We start from the raw sequence: 18,627 nt of genomic DNA, 5'->3' as shown, positions 1-18,627 counted from the left end.
ACCGCAGCCAGACAGAAGGAGTTCAGCGCAGAGTCTGCTTCCCTGCTGATCTCCTGTCCCCTTGGCTGCAGCAGGGAAACCGCACGTGTCCTGTAGTCCCGTGCACTCCACCTGGGTACCTAGGCAGTGGCTTCCTTCGGTAGCCAGGGGAACAGGAAATTAGTGCTCCCCTCCTTCTGGCTCCAGCAGGGTCCCCAGCGCCTAAGGATTCAGGCAGAGCACTTTGCTCTCTGCTGGGGAGGGGAGCACTGATCTTCTCTTCCTCTGGCTCCAGCAGGGACCCCAGTGCCTATGAACCCAGGAGGAGTACTTTGCCATGCTCCTTGCAACAGCAAGAGGGAGGGGTGCGCTGATGTCAGATTCCTGCTGCAGCCAGCAGGAGGGGAGCAACGGGACACTTTGAAAGACCCCGCAGGCCACTTTTGGCCCCCAAGCCACAGGTTGGGAACCACTGGAATAGGTCATACTCGTGGGGAAGTGGCGCTATATGTGAAAGAAAGGATAGAGTTAATTGAAGTAAAAATCCTAAATGAACCAAACTGTATCATAGAATCTCTATGGATAGTAATTCCGTGCTTGAATAATAATATAAGAATACAGCAGTAGGGATATACTACTGACCACCTGACCAGGATGGTGATAATGACTGTGAAATGCTGAGGGATGTTAGAGATGCTATATAAATAAAAAAATAATAATGAGGGGGTTTCAACTATCCCCACATTGACAGGGTACATGTCACCTCAGGATGGGATGCGGAGATCAAGTTTCTTGACACCTTAAATGACTGCTTCTTGGAGGAGCTAGTCGTGGAATCCACAAGAGGAGAGGCAGTTCCTAATTTAGTCCTAAGTAGAGCATGGGATCTGGTCCAAGAGGTGAATATAGCTGACCTGCTTGGTAATAGTGACCGTACCATAATAAAATATAATATCCCTGTGCAGGGAAAGACATCAAAGCAGCCCACCGTGGTAACATTTAATTTAAGAAAGGGGAACTACACAAAAATGAGGAAGTTAGTTAAACAGAAATTAAAAGGTACAGTGTCAAAAATGAAATCCCTGCAAGCTGAATGGAAACTTTTTAAAGACACTGTAATACAGGCTTAATTTAAATGTATACCCCAAATTAAAAAACATAGTAAGAGGACCAAAAAAATGCCACCGTGGCTAAATAAAAAAGTAGAAGAAGCAGTTAGAGGCAAAAAGGTGTCCTTTCAAAAGTGTAAGTTAAATCCTATTAAGGAAAATAGAAAGGAGCTTAAACTCTGGCAAGGGAAATGTAAAAATATAATTAGGAAGGCCGAAAAAAGAATTTGAAGACAAGCTAGGCAAAGACTCAAAAAGTAACTGCAAAAATGTTTAAGTACAGCAGAAGCAGGAAGCCTGCTAAACAACCAGTGGGGCTACTGAATGATCAAGATGCTAGAAGAGCACTCAAGGAAGATAAGGCTACTGCGGAGAAAGTGAATGAATTCTTTGCATCGGTCTTCATGGTTAAGGATGTGAGGGAGATTCCCAAACCTGAGTCATTCTTTTTACGTGATAAATCTGAGTAACTGTCCCAGATTGAGGTGTCGTTAGAGGAGGTTTTGGAACAAATTGATAAATTAAACAGTAATAAGTCACCAGGACCAGATGGTACAGAAAGGAATGCTAACTTCTTTGAAGTTCAATAAAGCAATTTAAATGTAAAAAATTATGAACTTCTTTGCTGATCAAAAAGCAAAAGAAAGGAAATGGACAAATGCAGTGGGGGAGATCTGCACAATGTACTGTGACTGATACCTTATTTTGGTCTGATGACTGGGAGCAGTTTGGGTTGTAGATGTAGCTTGAAAAAGAACCACTACTTTCCCTCCTCCCCTCTTTGTTGAGTGTCATTCAAGACCAACTTTTCAAAATATGGCATCCATTTTTTGCAGGCACAATTTTTGAGCACTGCTGTGTCTGCATGCAAATTATGGACTATACAGGTATGCATACAAACTCCACACGCATGTGTTAACTGAATACAAACTAAGCACAAATGAGCTTTTAGACATGTCAGTTCTATCATTTGCTTGTATAAGTTGACAATGATGAGCAATTGCACACACAAGTGATTTACACAGACAGGGTTGCAGGCACAAAGATGGAAGCTGAGTTAAATTTTAGCCTTCAGTGATTTTGAGACCTTACAGTGTCATACTCTGTTGACAGTATATTTGACCTGAATAGCAAACTGGCTTTTTAATCAAAACACTTCCTTTCAGTTTCAGTTTATTTTCTTTATATCCATTACCATGTCTATTTATTTTTAATCTGTCGTCAAACCATCTCATCTTTGAATAGGTAGTCTGACTGTTGACTTTTCCTGAACTATTGTTAATATGTTGGCAGGCACTGATATTATGTCTATCTAATTTAGGGCCTAATCCTACTCACATTGAAATTAGAAGGCTGTGAGGAGGGTCTGTTGGGTATTTTCTGTCCCCTGCTGTAGACATCAGTGCTTGACAGTCCCTGCCCAAAGAAAATCTACTCAGATTGTGTGACCAACTGGACAGTCCTCCAGAGGCCTAGAAGGGCTAGGAGGAAATACTGACTTATCAAGCACCAGGAGGCCAGTTAAAAAGGCTTGCCTCTTTTTTGTTCAGTGGTAGAGCGAGGTGAGAATGGAATAGAGGAGGAGATCCTCGAGGTGAACCCAGGTCCCAGGCCCTTGCCTTAAGTGATGCAACTAAGCATTTCATTTGAAGGTCATTTTTCTCCCTCTTTGTTTAGAGGCACAAACAGATGAATTCTGAGTTACTGTTTTATTATTTGATTGTTTAGAGACTGATGCCAAGCTTACAGCACCAGCTACCCTGCCCCAGGCAGGTGGCTAAAAGCGGGGAGTGCCTGCAGTACCAAACATAGCCCTGAAAGGGGCACTATATAGCAGCTCCACCTCCCACATGGGTGTCTTTCCGTTGACTAGTTTCAAAGGAGTTGGATCAAGCTCTTAGTTGGTAAATACCTTAGGGGCAGGAATGTATATTCCTTTGTGTTTTGTAGGGTGCCATGCCCAGTGATGGTGCCCAAAAAAATAATAATAGTATAATAAGGTATTCCAACAAAGAACAGTGTTCTTTGTAATATATTCATCTTTTAGCTATCCCACACTTGTCTGTTTGTAGGACTTCCAATTTGTATCAGTGTCCTGTTGTCTTGCACTTAACTAGTGGGTTTTTTTGTGTATTCTTGTTAGTGTTGTGTATACAGGAATGGTAAACCAGCTGAAGAAAATATATTTCATATATTACTTTTGAAAAAAAAAATTTCTTTAAAATTCCTCCACATTTGTTAAAATTAGCATAATATAGAAGTAACGAAAAATGTAGTTTTTAAGAGTTAGGGAACTATCCATAGCATTTTTATATACAAATTATGTAGGAAATGCTTAAATGGGGGATTGTTATCTGTTGTTCCAAAGCAAGTTGAACTGTAGACATTCTCTCTTTTAAGTTAACTTACAGAGCTGAGCTCAGAATCCTGTGTTTCTCTTGTGACATTGGGTCCAATCCTTCAGTCCATACTCAAACAGCTCCATTGACATCAAAGACAGCAGTACTGGGTCTATCACTAAAACTTAATTAAAGGTATTCTTTATGCATAACTTTTCCCTGTTCATTAACTTGAGTGTGCTTTGGATCAGGCCTTGAATACTCCATATGTCTCCATATAAATTTTCAATCTTAAAAAAAAGTTGTAATTATTTTTAAAATCTCATCTTATCTTTTAGGCAAGCTTCTTGTTTTCCTTTCTGAACTAATTATGGTGCATCTAAATATTTTTCAAGGGTACTATGGCAATGAGAAGAGTAGGAGGCATATTTGAAAGGAGACAGAGAATGAACAAAGATTGGAAGAAGTAGCCGAAATGAGCAGTCTATTAATTCAAAAATTAAAAGCGGAAACATTTTTAAGAGGGTGCTTATGTGCACATCATGTGCACAGATAGTACCAGATGAATTACTCACTTATTTTCAGAACCAAGAAAATCTTCCAGACTTCAGTTTTGACAGTTTTAAACAAATACCATCTCCGAAGCTCAAAACTATATTTGCATTTACACACATTCAGTCTGCTAGAAAGAAAACAGAAGCTATTAATACATTAAGCCTTATGCTTGCTTCCCCTGTGAGTCATTGAGGAGAGCAAATGAAAATAAAATACAGTGGGAAAGCCCTAAAATAGTAAGAAGGGCACTGGGGGATGAGTGGAGCCAATGCTAGATCAAAGCTAGCTTGAGCAACAATAGCAGTGTAGCTGGGGCAGCAGAGGCAGCAGCAGAGACTAGCTCTCTGAGTACACCACCACCCAGGAGCCTAGGTACATACCCGAGCACCTAGCCTGTGCTGCAGCCCCTGCTGCTGCCGTTACACTGCTATTGTTACTCAAGCTAGCTTTAATGTAGGTAGGTCAAGGCTAGCTTGGGTATATCTACATGTGGTGTTGCAATCACACCTCCCAGATGCAGTGTAGACATTCCCTTTGGTTTCAACCAGCTTCACTGATTAGGGTTCCACCCTTCCTTCCCTGCAGCCCCTGCTCTCCTCACTTTATGTTGCAATCTGGGCAAGTCTAATATGGCTGGACAGAAGGTTGAGTGGAGGGGATTGTTCCCCTCTAAACTCCTGTGTGGATGCATTAGACCCAGACATAATTTAGCCCATGAAAAGTGGACAAATAAGTATATGTGCTTGTTCAAGGAACAGATATTTATTTCTCCATAAAAAGAGCCTGTTCTAAGGGAAGATTAACCTCAATCTTGCAAAAGTTTCAGAGGATATTTAAAACATTCATAAATTGGAGTATCATAAAATGAATTGTGATAGCAGTAAGAATTTTGAGTAACATGGAGATTTGGGTTCATTTCTATGTAAAATTCCCAAATCAGATATAAAATTCAGAGAGGAGTATAGCAAAGAATCATATGACAAAAAAGTTGTCAAAATCTAATTTATTTGGCTTCATTTTCGACCATGCTTTCTCCATGGAAAGCTATTTGAAAAGCATGATACTAAAGTGTTTTTTGCCATTAGTACAGTTTGTAAGGCTATGCCTTTATTTATCATGGGCCCAATTCTGCTGCTCTCAGCTACACTAAGTAGTACCTTACTTAAACTATCAAGAGAACTATTCACAGAGTAAAGCAATACACAATTAGATTAAGGGGGAGGGGAGCAAAATGAAGCTTCCTTGTGCTGACCTCACAACAGCAGCACATGATATTATGACCACAAAGTTAGATGGCTTTCTCACATCTTTAAGAATTCTTATGTATATCAGTACCTATATTTATATCATTTCTTTTAAAATATAACCTTATATGCAGTCCAGTGCAACCTAATGCAACCATAAATTCACCACCGCCAAGTCACTGGGTAGCAACACTTCTATGTGATATAGAGAAAAAAAACCATACTGGACCCCAAAAGAAGAGTTAGGCAATACATGAGATGGCATATGCCATTAGCTTAGATTGTTATCACCTTGCTCGTGCTGGTGATGCTCTCATTATGAAATTGCTAATCTGTTCCATGTCTCCCCTTCAATGCACTCAACATCCCTTTCCACATTCCACCTAAAACAACCCTTTCTGTGAATTGATTCTCATTCTTTCCCATTGTGTCCAAAATTTTCAAAAGTGCAGACCTCAAGTTATGCACCTATATAATTGGCCTGATTTTTAGAGGCACTGGGTACCCAATCTAGGGGTCCCAATGAAATCCGTGGAGTCAATGGGAGTGGAGAGCATCTTGCACACTGGGAAATATGGCCACTTTTAGGGCCCGATTCAACTCCTGCCAACAAACTCAATGGGACTGTTTCCATTGACTTTGACAGGAGTTGGATTGGCCCCTTATTTAGGTGCCTGGCTTTGAATATTCAAGTTTGAAAATTTTGACCTAGTTTATTTTTAGAGAGAGGAAAACAGCTCTTAGAGATAATTTATCTATTTAAAAACTAAATAAAAACTCTTAATTTATAATAAAAGTTGATTTTTAGGAGAAAAATACATTTAAAAATATGAAGTTAAAACAAAGGAAAAATAAGGGGGTCTTTTAAAGAATGGATGACCCTCTATCCCCTCCTGCGGTCAAACCTGCAGAAGGGGACAGAAGAACCAGAAAATTCTGCAGTGGTCACCCCACTGAGTTTCCTGCTAACTTGCCCATCAACAGGCCAGGGTTGGGTGCAAGAACAGTGGTCCACTAAACTGCAGAGCCAAGTGAATTATGGAGAATCACAACTTTGGAGAACCTGGGATGTCTATGTGGTCCTTGTCCTTAGTCAGCTCTGCTCCCCCAGCAGCCTTTGTGTGCACAAACACTTCCCAGCTCTGAGGGCATTAATGTTGATTTTAGAACTATTAATTCCCATGTGGATTTCCAGATATTTGTGGTCCTGAGGGAAATCTGCTATGCAGTATATCTGCTCCCTGGCTCCATGTCCTTCTGTCCCAGGCATATCCAGTGACAGCCTGCACAGCCACAGCCCTGGAGCTAGGGTGGAAGTTGCTGCCTTAGGTTGAGAATCAGGGAGCAGGCGCAGCATTGTGTGTAAATGATAGAATGCAATATGTAAACTACCTGATTTGTGGGTAGAAAGTTAGAGGCCAGTTTTGAAAATGTAGCCTGTAAAATTTTCTTTTTGTATGGAGGAACAAGGAAAAAGGTGAGGGTGGTGAAGCTCCAGGAATGTGTTTTCTCTTTACTCTGTAAGTATTTGGCAAAGGAAATCAATGGCTTGCCTTTATCCCTGCCAATATTATGATGCTGTGCAGCATTTTTCTTTTAGGATAACATCCACTAAAGCTTAGACAATTACAGACCTTTTAGCTACAAATACCTGCATATGTGAGAGCTTGAGTGTGAGAGTAGTACCAAGGTTATTGAATGTTTGCATACTAGCAGTAAGGCCCCTTAGAGAACAGAAGCAGAGATTGATGGATGGGAAAATGACTCAATGAAAATCAGTGTCAGCCACTTTGAAATGTATAGTTCAGAGTGAATTATCGATTAGGTCAGAGTCCTCATGAGGAAGCAACTCTGTTTGCAACTCTCATCCAAGAGAAAGAAATAGCCTGGAATGCAAGTTGACAGATACAGTGTTGAGTGAGGCCGCAAGGAGTCTGAGTTGACAAGATGAAACCTTTGATTTGAGTTGTCTGAAGATGGCAAAAGGTCAAAATTAGTCAAATGCCTATTCTGGCTGGTAGGTGAGTTCTGAACAAAAGTTCTGGGAAGCAATGGAGTGTCAAATGCACTGCATCCCATGACATCTGGGGCTACATTTCTTTTTGAAAAGTTGCATGTAGCCTGCATATTTATAGTAACCATTTTCAGTTATAATTAGTTAGATACACAAATGAAAGCAATCAAGTTTTTTTACATGCAATGTATCTTCAGGTCACCCATGTTAATTTACATACAAATGTGCATGGAAGAGGCATGGAAAATATTTGCATGCAACAACTGCAGTTTTCTAAAGCAAACATCTAGTTTTATATGAATGAATTAGCAGAAGTTTCTAAGAACTTGTTTTCATAATATTCTTGTGATAAATACATAAAAATGTAACCAAAATCACAGGCGTAGGGTGATCCAGTGGATAGAGACTGGATTGGAACTCAAAAAGATGGTGTCTGTTTCCAGCTCTGCCACTAACCTACTTTGTGACCTTGGGCAAATAATTTCACTTCTCTGTTCCTCCTCCCACTATTTGTCAGTTTTATTATTAGGATTGGAAGTTCTTCAGTGCCAGGCCTCTCTTTCTGTGTGTTAGTACAGTGTCTAACACAATAGGGACTTGATCTTGGTCTTGCGGTTATACCAATAATACTGCTTTCAACCATTGTCCCCCATATCAGTCCCATCATGTGAGTCTTATTCCTGTCTTTTACATTAAGCTCATAACCTCATTGTAACCAAATTTTATACTCGATCCATGAAGGCTATAGTTGATCCTGAAATGCATTACCTTTATAGTTTAAGGTCCTAGTGTTTCTGGAACCTGTTTAAGCAACTGTTTTAGAATACAACCCATAACTGCACCTTAAGGAAGAGCATAGAGTGTATGCAAATGAGCTGTAATATTGATTGCACTTGGAATATTTTAATACCATTTCTAATGAAAATGAACAATGGAACAGAGCTCAGAAAATGTTGATTTTGCTCTGTATACTGTAATATGCAGTGTACATTTAGAAATGTACCTTATTATGGTTTCACAGTAGTATGGTTGCTTCAGAATTTTGTGTTTTATAGGATTCTATACATTAGTGTCTCAACTTTTTTCAGAACCCTTTTTTTTATAAACATGCCATAGGGAATTTGAACCAAGCTAATTAATATGTGTGTGGAATGATCTCCAATGTGTAATTTTGGATTGGTATCTTGTTGTTTTTTAGGAACTGTGGAAAAACCAGAACACTAAAAAAGCCTGCTTTTTTTTTTTTTTTTTTGACACAGTGCACATTTGCTGTCCCTCTGCTATTGCCTGAGCAGTAACATTGTGACATCCGAGAAAATCACTCCATCCCTCCAATTCATCTGTATGTTTGGGTAGAGTTACTATTGCTCTGGTTGTCATGGCAGTGGATGCCTTTGATAACTGGTTGACCTCAGACTGCCATAACATTATGACAAAGATGGGTCACAGGAAGAGCTGTAATGAAAGCATTCTGAGTTCTGATAAACTCCTGGTGTGCTCCTTTGGGTTTGCCCTGTGGTAAGGTATGTTGTTTATTTAAAGGATAATTGTTTGTTACTTTCCTCCAAAAGAGTACATGAAAATAAGATACACAGTTACAGCTCCTTTTGGATATACAATTACAGCGCCTATTGTTTATCTACTTCTTACAGATTGAGAGCTTTTAAAAAAAGCTGGGAATTTTAGATCTGAGCCCCAACTCAGTTTTCTGTTACACGGCTAAAAAACCCTGTCATTTGGAAGTTGCAGTAAGACTGAAGTTACATTAAAAACGTGTCTAATTTGAATAGATTTAGATTTAGACAATAGATTTAATCAATATATATTGGTCAACATGGTAATCTGGAGCTTCATAGAAATAACAATAGCAATAAAATATACATTGAAGACAACAAATGTGTAAGTGCTTTATTATTTAAATAGCACATGTATTTTTTCTTTCTGTTAAAAACTAAGAACATTCACAAACTTTATTTAATGTTAGTTAAGGTTGCTCTCATCAGTAAATTAAAGTTAAAAAATAGGAAATACAAAGTTAGGGATTAAAAGGTTGCAGTCAAGCACTCTCAAGAAAGGAAATTCCAGAATGAATGTTACCCATGCAACCTTATTATATACATTATGGTACAGTTTTTAATTACATGATCACATTATTGTTTGTACAGGGCTCCTGGTTCATTCAGTGCACAGGATGGAATTGCTATAGGGATGGATTGCTTCTGTGTAGTGAAGGAATCTGATGTCTGTAGGATTTCTGCCTGGTTTATTGTAAAGGTTATGTTTGTAGTAAATGAAGCTTGGGACTGCAGGAAGAGAGAGGGTCTTTGTCACAGTTTCACGATAACTGCACTTGTATTCCCCCTCCATGGTCCACCAGTTTAGGTTGTTAGCTCCCAGCTGTCACCTCTCTTGGGCAGAGACCTGTGACTCTCTCTCTCCTGCCCAGGAATTTTTAGGCTGCACCACTCCCCTGTCTTACATTGTGATATCCTTAGCAAGTCATACTGTCTAACAGGATAATGCCCATGCTGTGTTTTTCTCTCCAAGGGTTATAGCCAATATACTGCCCGCAGTTATGAATTACCACAATTCAATTATGAATTCTAAGCAACTGCCTTTATTCTTAACATAAAAGCTTTTATGTTAAGAATAAATATATTAAAACAATAAAAGAACCTATATGCATGCTAAAAAGCTTACCAGAGGTCAACCCCAATTCTGACCTAGGGCTCTGGTAGGTTTTGTTCTTTCAAAACCCAAAGCTGGGTTTTTCCCGTGATTACAGATTCATTTGTCTTAGATCCAAAACCAGAAGAGAGACTGGGCAGATCAGCCATTTCTTTATACAGCTCAGGCCTGTTATCTTGGCCTTCTGTAACAGGTAATCAGCAGACAATGGCTCACTGCTCAGGGCATAGATTCAAAAGTCTGGGTTCTTGCATAACTGGAATTGAGGAATTTGCATTAACCTCTTCCTAGGGATTCCTCAGGAAATCCACTTAACATTTATTGTCCCAAAAGTTCATATTTGTCTGGTGCATTTTCAGTATAACCATTTGAACTCCCAGGTCTCACATTTATCACATCTCCCTATTAGCGAGATTACATACAATTCCAACCCAAAATAATACATAAACTTAATACAATATGAACTTTCAAGGATATTGCAGGAAATTGCCATATCTGTCATAGTTAAGGATAAGATTATGTCACAGAGGTCATGTAATTCATGACTTCTTGTGACCTCCGTGACATTTTCTGCTTCAGCTGAGGGTGGAGTGGGGCAAGAGCTGTCAACTGGCAGCTCCCTGCCCCTGTGAGTGGGGGGCAGCCAGCAGTGGGGGATTCCTGGGCCACGCTCCCTCCTGCTGCAGATGGCGGGGGGGTCCCCAGAGCTCCCAGCTGTTGATGGTGGCCCTTGCAGCTCCCAGCCACCAGTAGTAGCGGGAGACCCCTGGAACTCCAATCCACTGCCATGGGTGGTAGTGGGTCTCCAGAGCTCAGAGCCGCTTCAGGCAGCAGGGGGGACCTGGAGCTCCTAGCCACCGTGGGTTGCTGAGGCTCCTGGCTGCCACTGGTGGCCCCTGCAGCTGCTAGGGGTGGCAGGTGGCCTCTGCAGCTCCCAGCCATTGTAGGTCCCAGAGAGTGCTGGGGGGGGTCCGCAGACCCAGAGCTCCCAGCCCTGATCCCCAGCTCCCAACCTCTGCAGGCAAGAGGGAGCACCCTGCCCCGCTGTTCTCATCCTACCCCCGCTCACCTCCAGTCAGTCCCATTTTTCTTAGATAGTTCTTTTTAGTAAAAGTCAGGGAGAAGTCACAGCTTCCATGAATTTTTGTTTATTTCCCGTGACCTCTCCCTAACTTTTATTTAAAATAATTGACAAAAAACTTTAATCATAGTCTCATGGTTAGAGTATTTGAATGTCATGCTGTAGACTTGGATTCTATTCCTGCCTCTGCAACCAAGTTCCTATGAAATTCTGGGTAAGTCACTTACAGCAAACTTTTCATAGGTAATCACTTTTGGATATAAATCAAAGGCTGTGTAATAATGCTTACACACAAGGAGTCCAAACTAAGGTTGCATGGAAAGTGTTTATTCTGGCATTTTCTAACTTGAGAGTCCTTGACTTTGCAACTTTTTCATCCTTTGTAATTCCTAATTTTTTATGGTTTTGTTTAGTTTAGATAGCAACCTTAACTAACTTTAAACTAAGTTTTTTGTTTGTTTCTTTATAAAGTACCATAAGTACTTGGCATATTATGATTTGCATTACCGTGGATGAAAGTAAGAGATCCTTGCTGATTCTATCTGATCTATCAGCACTTCTGGATTTCATTGACTCCAGAATATTTTTATTTCCCAGTGGGATCTTGCTGGTACATATGGAATTACGCTCCAGTGTGGTCCCAGAGGGTACTGCTGGTCAATTGCTTGTCTTTCCAAACATTCCTCACATGCAGTGTACCACAGGGTTCCATCTTGTCAACCCCACCCCTCAGATTCATATTGTGAAGCTGCCTGGAGTGGCTCACGACCATGAGTGCCAGCCTCAGGGCAGATTGTTAAAAAATAGGACACAAACTCCAAATTGTCTGTGTGTTTTATACTTAGGTTTCACCAACCATCAAGTGTTAACTCCTTAAGCACTACAACAGCCTTAACATTGAGTCACAGACGAGAATCCCATTGGATATTCTGGTATTTCTTGCCTCCTAGGCAAGCTTGCCTTTGTGATAGATAGTCCCTTACACCAAAAATCACACCAATATTCAGATTAATCCCTGTCCAAAAGCAACAGTCACTTACTCCATGTCAGTTGTACCTTAGGTCTCTCACCAAAGAGAACATTTGTAGCCAATCCTATAATAAACTGACTAAAGATTTATTAACCTAGAAAAAAAAGTAAGAGTTATTTACAATGTTAAAGCAGGTAAACAGGCACACATAAATGCGTTACAGTCTTAGTTTTCAAAAGGTAATAGAAGCTGCTGTAATGTATATCTATATATAATGTAACTCTGTATATCTTTTAGGGCTAACCCAAGCTATGCACCTTGGGGATCCCTTGCTTATGCTTAGAAATACTGCCTTCTCCAAATTCCAAGCAGCATAATGATACATACAGCATAATGAGTTCCTTCTGGTCTAGGGTGGGACAATCAGCAAAGTCTTTGTCCTTTGATGTTTCAGAATGGCTCGTTTGGTTTCAATCAGCCTTCTTGTGTGGAGGACCAGGACTTTACACTAATTAATGCTTCTTTCCTGTTTGGTTAGTTACACAACTATCCAGATTTATAATGCAAACATTCAATATAACTTTATACCATGGGCTACAGATGTTATAAGAGGGATCACACATGCAGTGTCCTACAATTCATTAAGTCTAAGCACTAAACACATTCTTATCAACTTAACATCTATTTTAACATTGCTAACACACAGGTGAGCCAGAGTAGTTTCCAGCTATGCATTTGTCAGTGTTTTCTGAGACCTAGGGGCTTTGGCATGAGCTGGCACCTGGTCTGCCAGCATCACACATATATGAAACCAATAGGAGATATTGGAAGTTGTTAAGTATGCAGTGTCAGCAGTATTCAGAAGATGCCCAGCTCTACGGCTTCTTTTCATAATTACATTCTATAGTGTCTTTACTCTCTCAGTGGCTTACCAAGACAGAGTTCTAGATGAAAGCAAACTTGCTTTAACTCGATGTGGATGCTTGTTGGAAGCAGGAAGAAGCACTTAGATCAGAAGATCAGAAGAAGGTGGTAGCTGCACTTTCTGCTGGGAATGTATGCCTGCCTTTCAACAACATTGCTCATATTGGATCCATCAGTGCTCCTGAGTTTTTAGATAGTATAGCTGGTCTTGAGGCTATCATTCCTTTCACACAGACCTCACACTGGTCATTCACTTTTGTTATCTTCAGCTTAGATTACTACAGTGTGTTGTACTTAGGATACACTGGCAATCCACCTAAAAACATTGTCTGACACAGAAGCCAGCCTCCTGAATGAGAAGAGCTATTGTGAACACATTATTTTTATCAATTATTAGTAATTATTATTATTCTATTTTACAGTAGTGTGCTAGACATTTTGCAGTACAAAGAGAAAGGTCCCTACTAAAAGAATTGGGCTCAAGTCTTTTTACTGACTTCCAAATGATCTGCAATCTGGTTATCTAGAACCTGCCTCCTTCCCTAGTCCTCTTCATGGCCGCTGAGGGTATGTCCACACTGCAATGTAAGCCCAAAGTTAGTAGAACTCAAGTTAGCAGAGCCTGGGTTTGTTAAGCTACAACTTGAGCATCTACACGCATTTGTAATCCCCAGTTAGGAATTGTTGAATCCTGGGTCCCAACCTGTGGCTCCAGCAGGTACACTGCATTATGTGGGCCCAAGTCCACTCATCCATATTCCAGACTTCCTAGCATGCTCTCAAAATGTGACTGCTCTAGCCCTTTGTTTGTGGTGCAGTGTGGGAAAACTTGACTGTCCATCAAACTTGACTGTCCAGAGGACAAAGAAAGTCAGTTTGTGGGATACCTTTAGCAGACTTTCAGAGCAGGAGTCCAATGGGGTTGTGTCTACACTGCAAAGCAATAGGGTTTGAATCCTGGGTCCTGGCTTGATGCAGGCTTGGACCCTCCACTTCTGTGGGATGCTGGGTCTGAGCCCTGGGTGGTGCATAGATGTAAGCAGTGTTATGCTTGAGCCAGAGTTCTAAGCTTGGGTTTACCTTGCAGTGTAGACACACTCTAAAATCACGTGAGAAGGGCCTGTTGACTTCAGGGGTTAAACACTCAAGGATTAGTGCAGGGTTTTCTCAGTCAAGGGCATCCATCTTTGGAATGAGCTTTTCTTGGTTTTCTGCCAAAATCTAGCTCTAGTAAGCTTCAGAGAACATGGTAAAATGTTTCTATTTGGTTTAGCTTTTATCTGATTTTTTAAAGTTTTAGAGATTTGGGGGGATTTAATGTGTGTGGATATGTTGTCTGAGTTTGTTTTCCAGCAAAATGACATTGGTTCTTTAATGTTTGTATATAATTTATCATTTTACTAACGTTGTAAATAAGTGCATTGGTGTTGTGGCAGTAGTTGCTCTATGAATCAAGACATTTTAAAGAAGACAACACACTTAATTATTTAAAAATATTATTAGTTATGCAATCAGTCAGCCATCTAATATACGCCCAAGTATATCAAGAGTTACATTTGCTGGTAATATGATTATAATGTAGGACCCAATTATATACACTTGTGTAAAAAGCCAACTTCAGGTATGCACTATAAAAAAAGAAATGCATATTCTAGATTTGGTACCAGTACATAAATTAACAGTCTAGGGCAGGCCAGAAACTTGGAGGTTGGCTATCTCCTTTTGTATATGACATACAGGCAACCAATCAACAGCAGGCAAATATAGGTGTCAAATTCTACAAGAGAGAATAATTGGGTTCATTGGATGCCATTAGTGTCCTAGGGCAAATGCTGTGCACACCACCACCATGGTACAGTAAGGAGCAAGAGGCTACGTACCTGGACATGCTTATTTTTCACCCATATCCTCCAATATTTCAGCCTACACTGCTGAAATATTGGCTATGATCTAGCAACACACTAAAGAACATATATAATATTGTAATGCACATATTTAGGTGCTTGTTGGATTTGGGCCTTACTGTTTAATGAGTGTGGTGGTAGTTTAACAGGCACTACAGACTGTGGGGTAGCTTTTATTTCTTGCAAACCAGCTGTTTTGATACTGGCTGTTTTGTAACTAATTCTACCCTTGAAGAGTTCTGCAACCATTAGGGCTTTGTAAACAGGTCCCCAAAAGAGCCCATAAACATTTTGCCAGCTAGCTTTGCTTCGTATGAGGTTACAGAGTAGTAGTATATATTCAGTGATGGACATTCAAATCCTTCTCATGCTTCCCCCCAAAAAATAATATATAGATTCTATTTAATTGATTTCATTATAAAATATACAGGATCTGAGTCTCTTCTCATTTCCATCAGTTTTAATCTGAAACATCAATGATTTCATCAGAGTTACTCCTGATTTACACCATTGTAATTGAGAGGAGAAAAAGGCTCACACTTACCAAGGTATGCTTTTTTATTCTTTTAATACTTTAATATTTTTAAAGGTTTTTGTTTTAAAAGGTTTCTATTTAAAAGACAATTTGGCTTTGTGATACGATTTTTTCAGTGTTACAAAACTATCTTTGCCCTTTACCCAGTATGTTGTTGCAATAAGATCTGTCAGGGTACATGTAGAAACAAACCCATGTGAAGTGTAATGAAACCCAAGGGAAAGAACCAAATGGTCCCAGGGAATAGCAGATAGTTACCAAAATATCCTGGGCCAGATTCTCAGTTGATGTAAATGGACAAGCTCCTGGCATTATATCTTTATGGAATGGATTCTTGCTATTATAAAGTTCCAAGTAGAATTTTTGTGTGTGCGTTTGTATGTGTGTGTGCATTCATATAAATATATAAAAACCCACAGATTCCCATTAGATGTTTCCAGTTAACTTTTAAAGCAACAGCTCCTCAAGACAATGTGGAGTTATATTTAGAAGTGCAGACTGGTCACCTGATGGTGTCCTGATTTAAGAATTATCAGGTCTAAGCTTGCCATTCATTTATTAAAAAAAAAAAAAAAAAAAAAAGGATAAACAGTTGGCTGGATTGGGTTTCAATACTATTCCTATTTTATAATTAAACCATTCTTCATGAGATTGCATTCTCCAAACCCATGCATAACTTCCAGACTGAGAAGGTAGCTAACATAAGGAATAAAATAATCTTGTGCTTATATTGTAGTCTCACTTGATATTAAACTACTTACAAAGGGTTTGTCTCTTTCTCCTTTATTTTATTTGTTTGTTTGTTTGTTTGAATAAAACTGGGGAGCCGGTGGCTGGTCCTGGTTTAGATTTCCTGCCTGAATTTGCTCTTGTTTTTCTCCCTACTCCAGTTCTCCTTGTGCAATGCTGCGTGGCGCTGGCAGACTGAGAGAGAGGGAGCTCCAGTCACACACATTCACACAGATCACGGAGAGGAGATTATCATCAAGGAGACCACGTTTGCTATAGAGGGGAGGTGGGGGTGGGAGGGAAAATAAGGGCAACGATCGGGTAAATGCTCGCCTCTTCTCCGCGTCACCAGCACCTTGCTCAGGTCTGAATTCGCTTCTTTGCCTTTGCTGTATTGTGCTTGCCTGCGATCTGGATAGGAGAGGGGGAGGGGAGAAAAGGGGAGGTTTAACTTTTACTTGACATTACCGGGTTATTGCCAGTTTCACTGTTACATCCCGGTGATTTCCCCTCGTCCCCCCCGCACCCTCCTTAGCTCCCGCCAGTTAACTTTGTTCAAAAGGCTGCAGCCAAAAAGGCTTGTCCGGGCCTGGGACACAGATATCATAAAGTAAATAATCACCACAATTAGACCGGGGCAGGGAGTTGATCTGAGTCGCTAGCGATCTGCTTAGTTAGCGTTTGCTGTTTAGGGGCGATTGAAGGCCATCGCACCAAGGGCACACACACGCTAGATACGAAAGTCTGGAGGATCTAGGGGGGAATTGCAGCCACAGGATCCGTGCAGAAGAGGCAGCCAGAGCCATGCGTGCCACGGCCTCCTGAAAAAAGAAAGACGCTGGGTAGTGGAAAGTATTTTGTCTGCTTTTGTCTTGAAATACAGTGAATTGGAAGATGGAGATGGATGTTAAGGGAGTTTCTCAGTGCCCAGAGCCCATCCCCCACTCACAGGGGTCTGGAGGCTGTCAGCAGCAGCAGCAACAGCAGGATGGGCAGGCAGGGGAAAGTGCAACTGCTAGTGACAGTAATAATCCAGAGAAGAGGCAAAACAGCGAGAAAGAAGACAAAAAGGTAGGTCCGCCGCCTTTCAAACGGTCATCGCCAAGCACAGCAGAGGAGCCTTCTTTTATAAACTACGATCGCTGGTGGTTGGAGAAAATTAGAGACGGGGTGGGAATCCATTCTGTGGGGAATGAAGGGGATGATGACTTTGGGAAGTGAAAGCATCTCGCCTTAGTAGGAAGAAATGTACCTTGATTATTATTATTAAAGATGGTTATTTTCTTCTTCAATGTAAAGAAGAGAGGTATAAAGACAGAGTGGAAGGTTGTTTAAGGACAAGGGAGATTGAGGGCGGGTCAGAATAGCAGTGGATAGAAAGCACTTCTCTGCCCATTCAAACATAACTGATGTGCATTTGTCTCAAATGCATTGTTCTATGTACAGTGCGTTGAAAGTGGCTTTATAGAGCATGGATTAGGAGAAATGGAAAATGAGAAAATGTTGGCACTAAAGTTTACCTTACTTTCAGGATTTAGTATTGTGAGTGCCTCTTCTCCCCCTAGCATCCTTTTTTAGCTAAAGGCAAGAGGCGAGTTACCTGTAAGGAAAGAAGCCTAGTAAATCTGTTTCTTCAACCCTGCTGTGTCATTGTAGACTAGGGGACAGCTACTTACTACTGTACTGAATGAAAACCTCTGGGTAACTGAGATCAATGAGAAATGGGTTATATTGCATTCTTTGGTGCTTATATATCTTCTGCTAAATGAATAATAAAATAGGGAGAAAGAAATAGAAAATGTTGCCATTAAAAATGTTAACGGAGTGCATTGATCAGTGCTTTTGTCTGTAGGCATTGTCTTCATTTCCATTAATATTTCCTAGCTTGGGTTTACTAAACTGAAGCCTCTAAATTGTGTATGTGTATAGGTATGTAACAGACACATACTGACAACTGCATAACTTTTAATATAATGATGAATTTTGCAAATAGTAATCTACGTATGATAAATGATTAAAAAAATCCTTAAAATTTCATTGAAATTCTGTACAGTTTTCTATGAGAATAGATATCACATGAATAGATTTTAATCACGGTTCTAAATGTTGCATTGTACTGGAAGTGAGCCATGTTCATAAAGTAGTTTTATACTATGTAGTATATTTTTATTTTATGTTAGAAATATGTAAGGAAACAGTTATACAATGAAACAATGTAAATCAGTAGTGAAATAAATTAGTGCAACAACTGTCAGCCACATATTTATATAGCTAGAGCTGGATTATCTTGATAAATGTTTTGAAAACATTGTATCTTTTACTGGAGGCCACTAGTTCACAATATTTACATTCATGTTTCATAGCTGAGATACTTTTTGATTTGTTGACCATCTTGTAAAGTCAATACAACTGTTTTTATTAAAAAAGCAGAATGTCAAAGATTGATCATTTGAACAGGACCTGTATGGCTAATTAAGGTGGATAAAAGGTTTTTATTTTTAAAATGATAACTGTTGGGTTTAAATATTCTAATATATGTAGACAGCATTTCAGTCT

General features: G+C 40.0%; 1 protein-coding gene across 7 annotated transcripts in view; it reads left to right on the top strand.

Annotated features, from left to right (window-relative positions):
- Positions 1–16,318: 16,318 nt before the first annotated feature.
- Positions 16,319–18,627, top strand: part of RBMS3 (RNA binding motif single stranded interacting protein 3) — an 864,086-nt gene continuing 861,777 nt past the window's right edge. For all 7 annotated transcript variants that reach the window (XM_067561871.1, XM_067561866.1, XM_067561863.1 and 4 more), the window contains exons 1-2: positions 16,319–16,435; positions 16,955–17,142. In XM_067561871.1, coding sequence (XP_067417972.1) covers positions 16,966–17,142 — 177 coding nt within the window. In that variant the 5' untranslated portion in view covers positions 16,319–16,435; positions 16,955–16,965. The remainder of the gene's footprint in view (positions 16,436–16,954; positions 17,143–18,627) is intronic.

This window comes from Emydura macquarii, unplaced genomic scaffold, assembly GCF_026122565.2.
Source record: "Emydura macquarii macquarii isolate MOO-44397 ecotype Brisbane River unplaced genomic scaffold, CSIRO-AGI_Emac_v2 contig_2422, whole genome shotgun sequence".
NCBI lineage: Eukaryota > Metazoa > Chordata > Testudines > Chelidae > Emydura > Emydura macquarii.
Note: the sequence above shows the minus strand (reverse complement) of the source record. Positions and strands in the feature narration are given on the sequence as shown.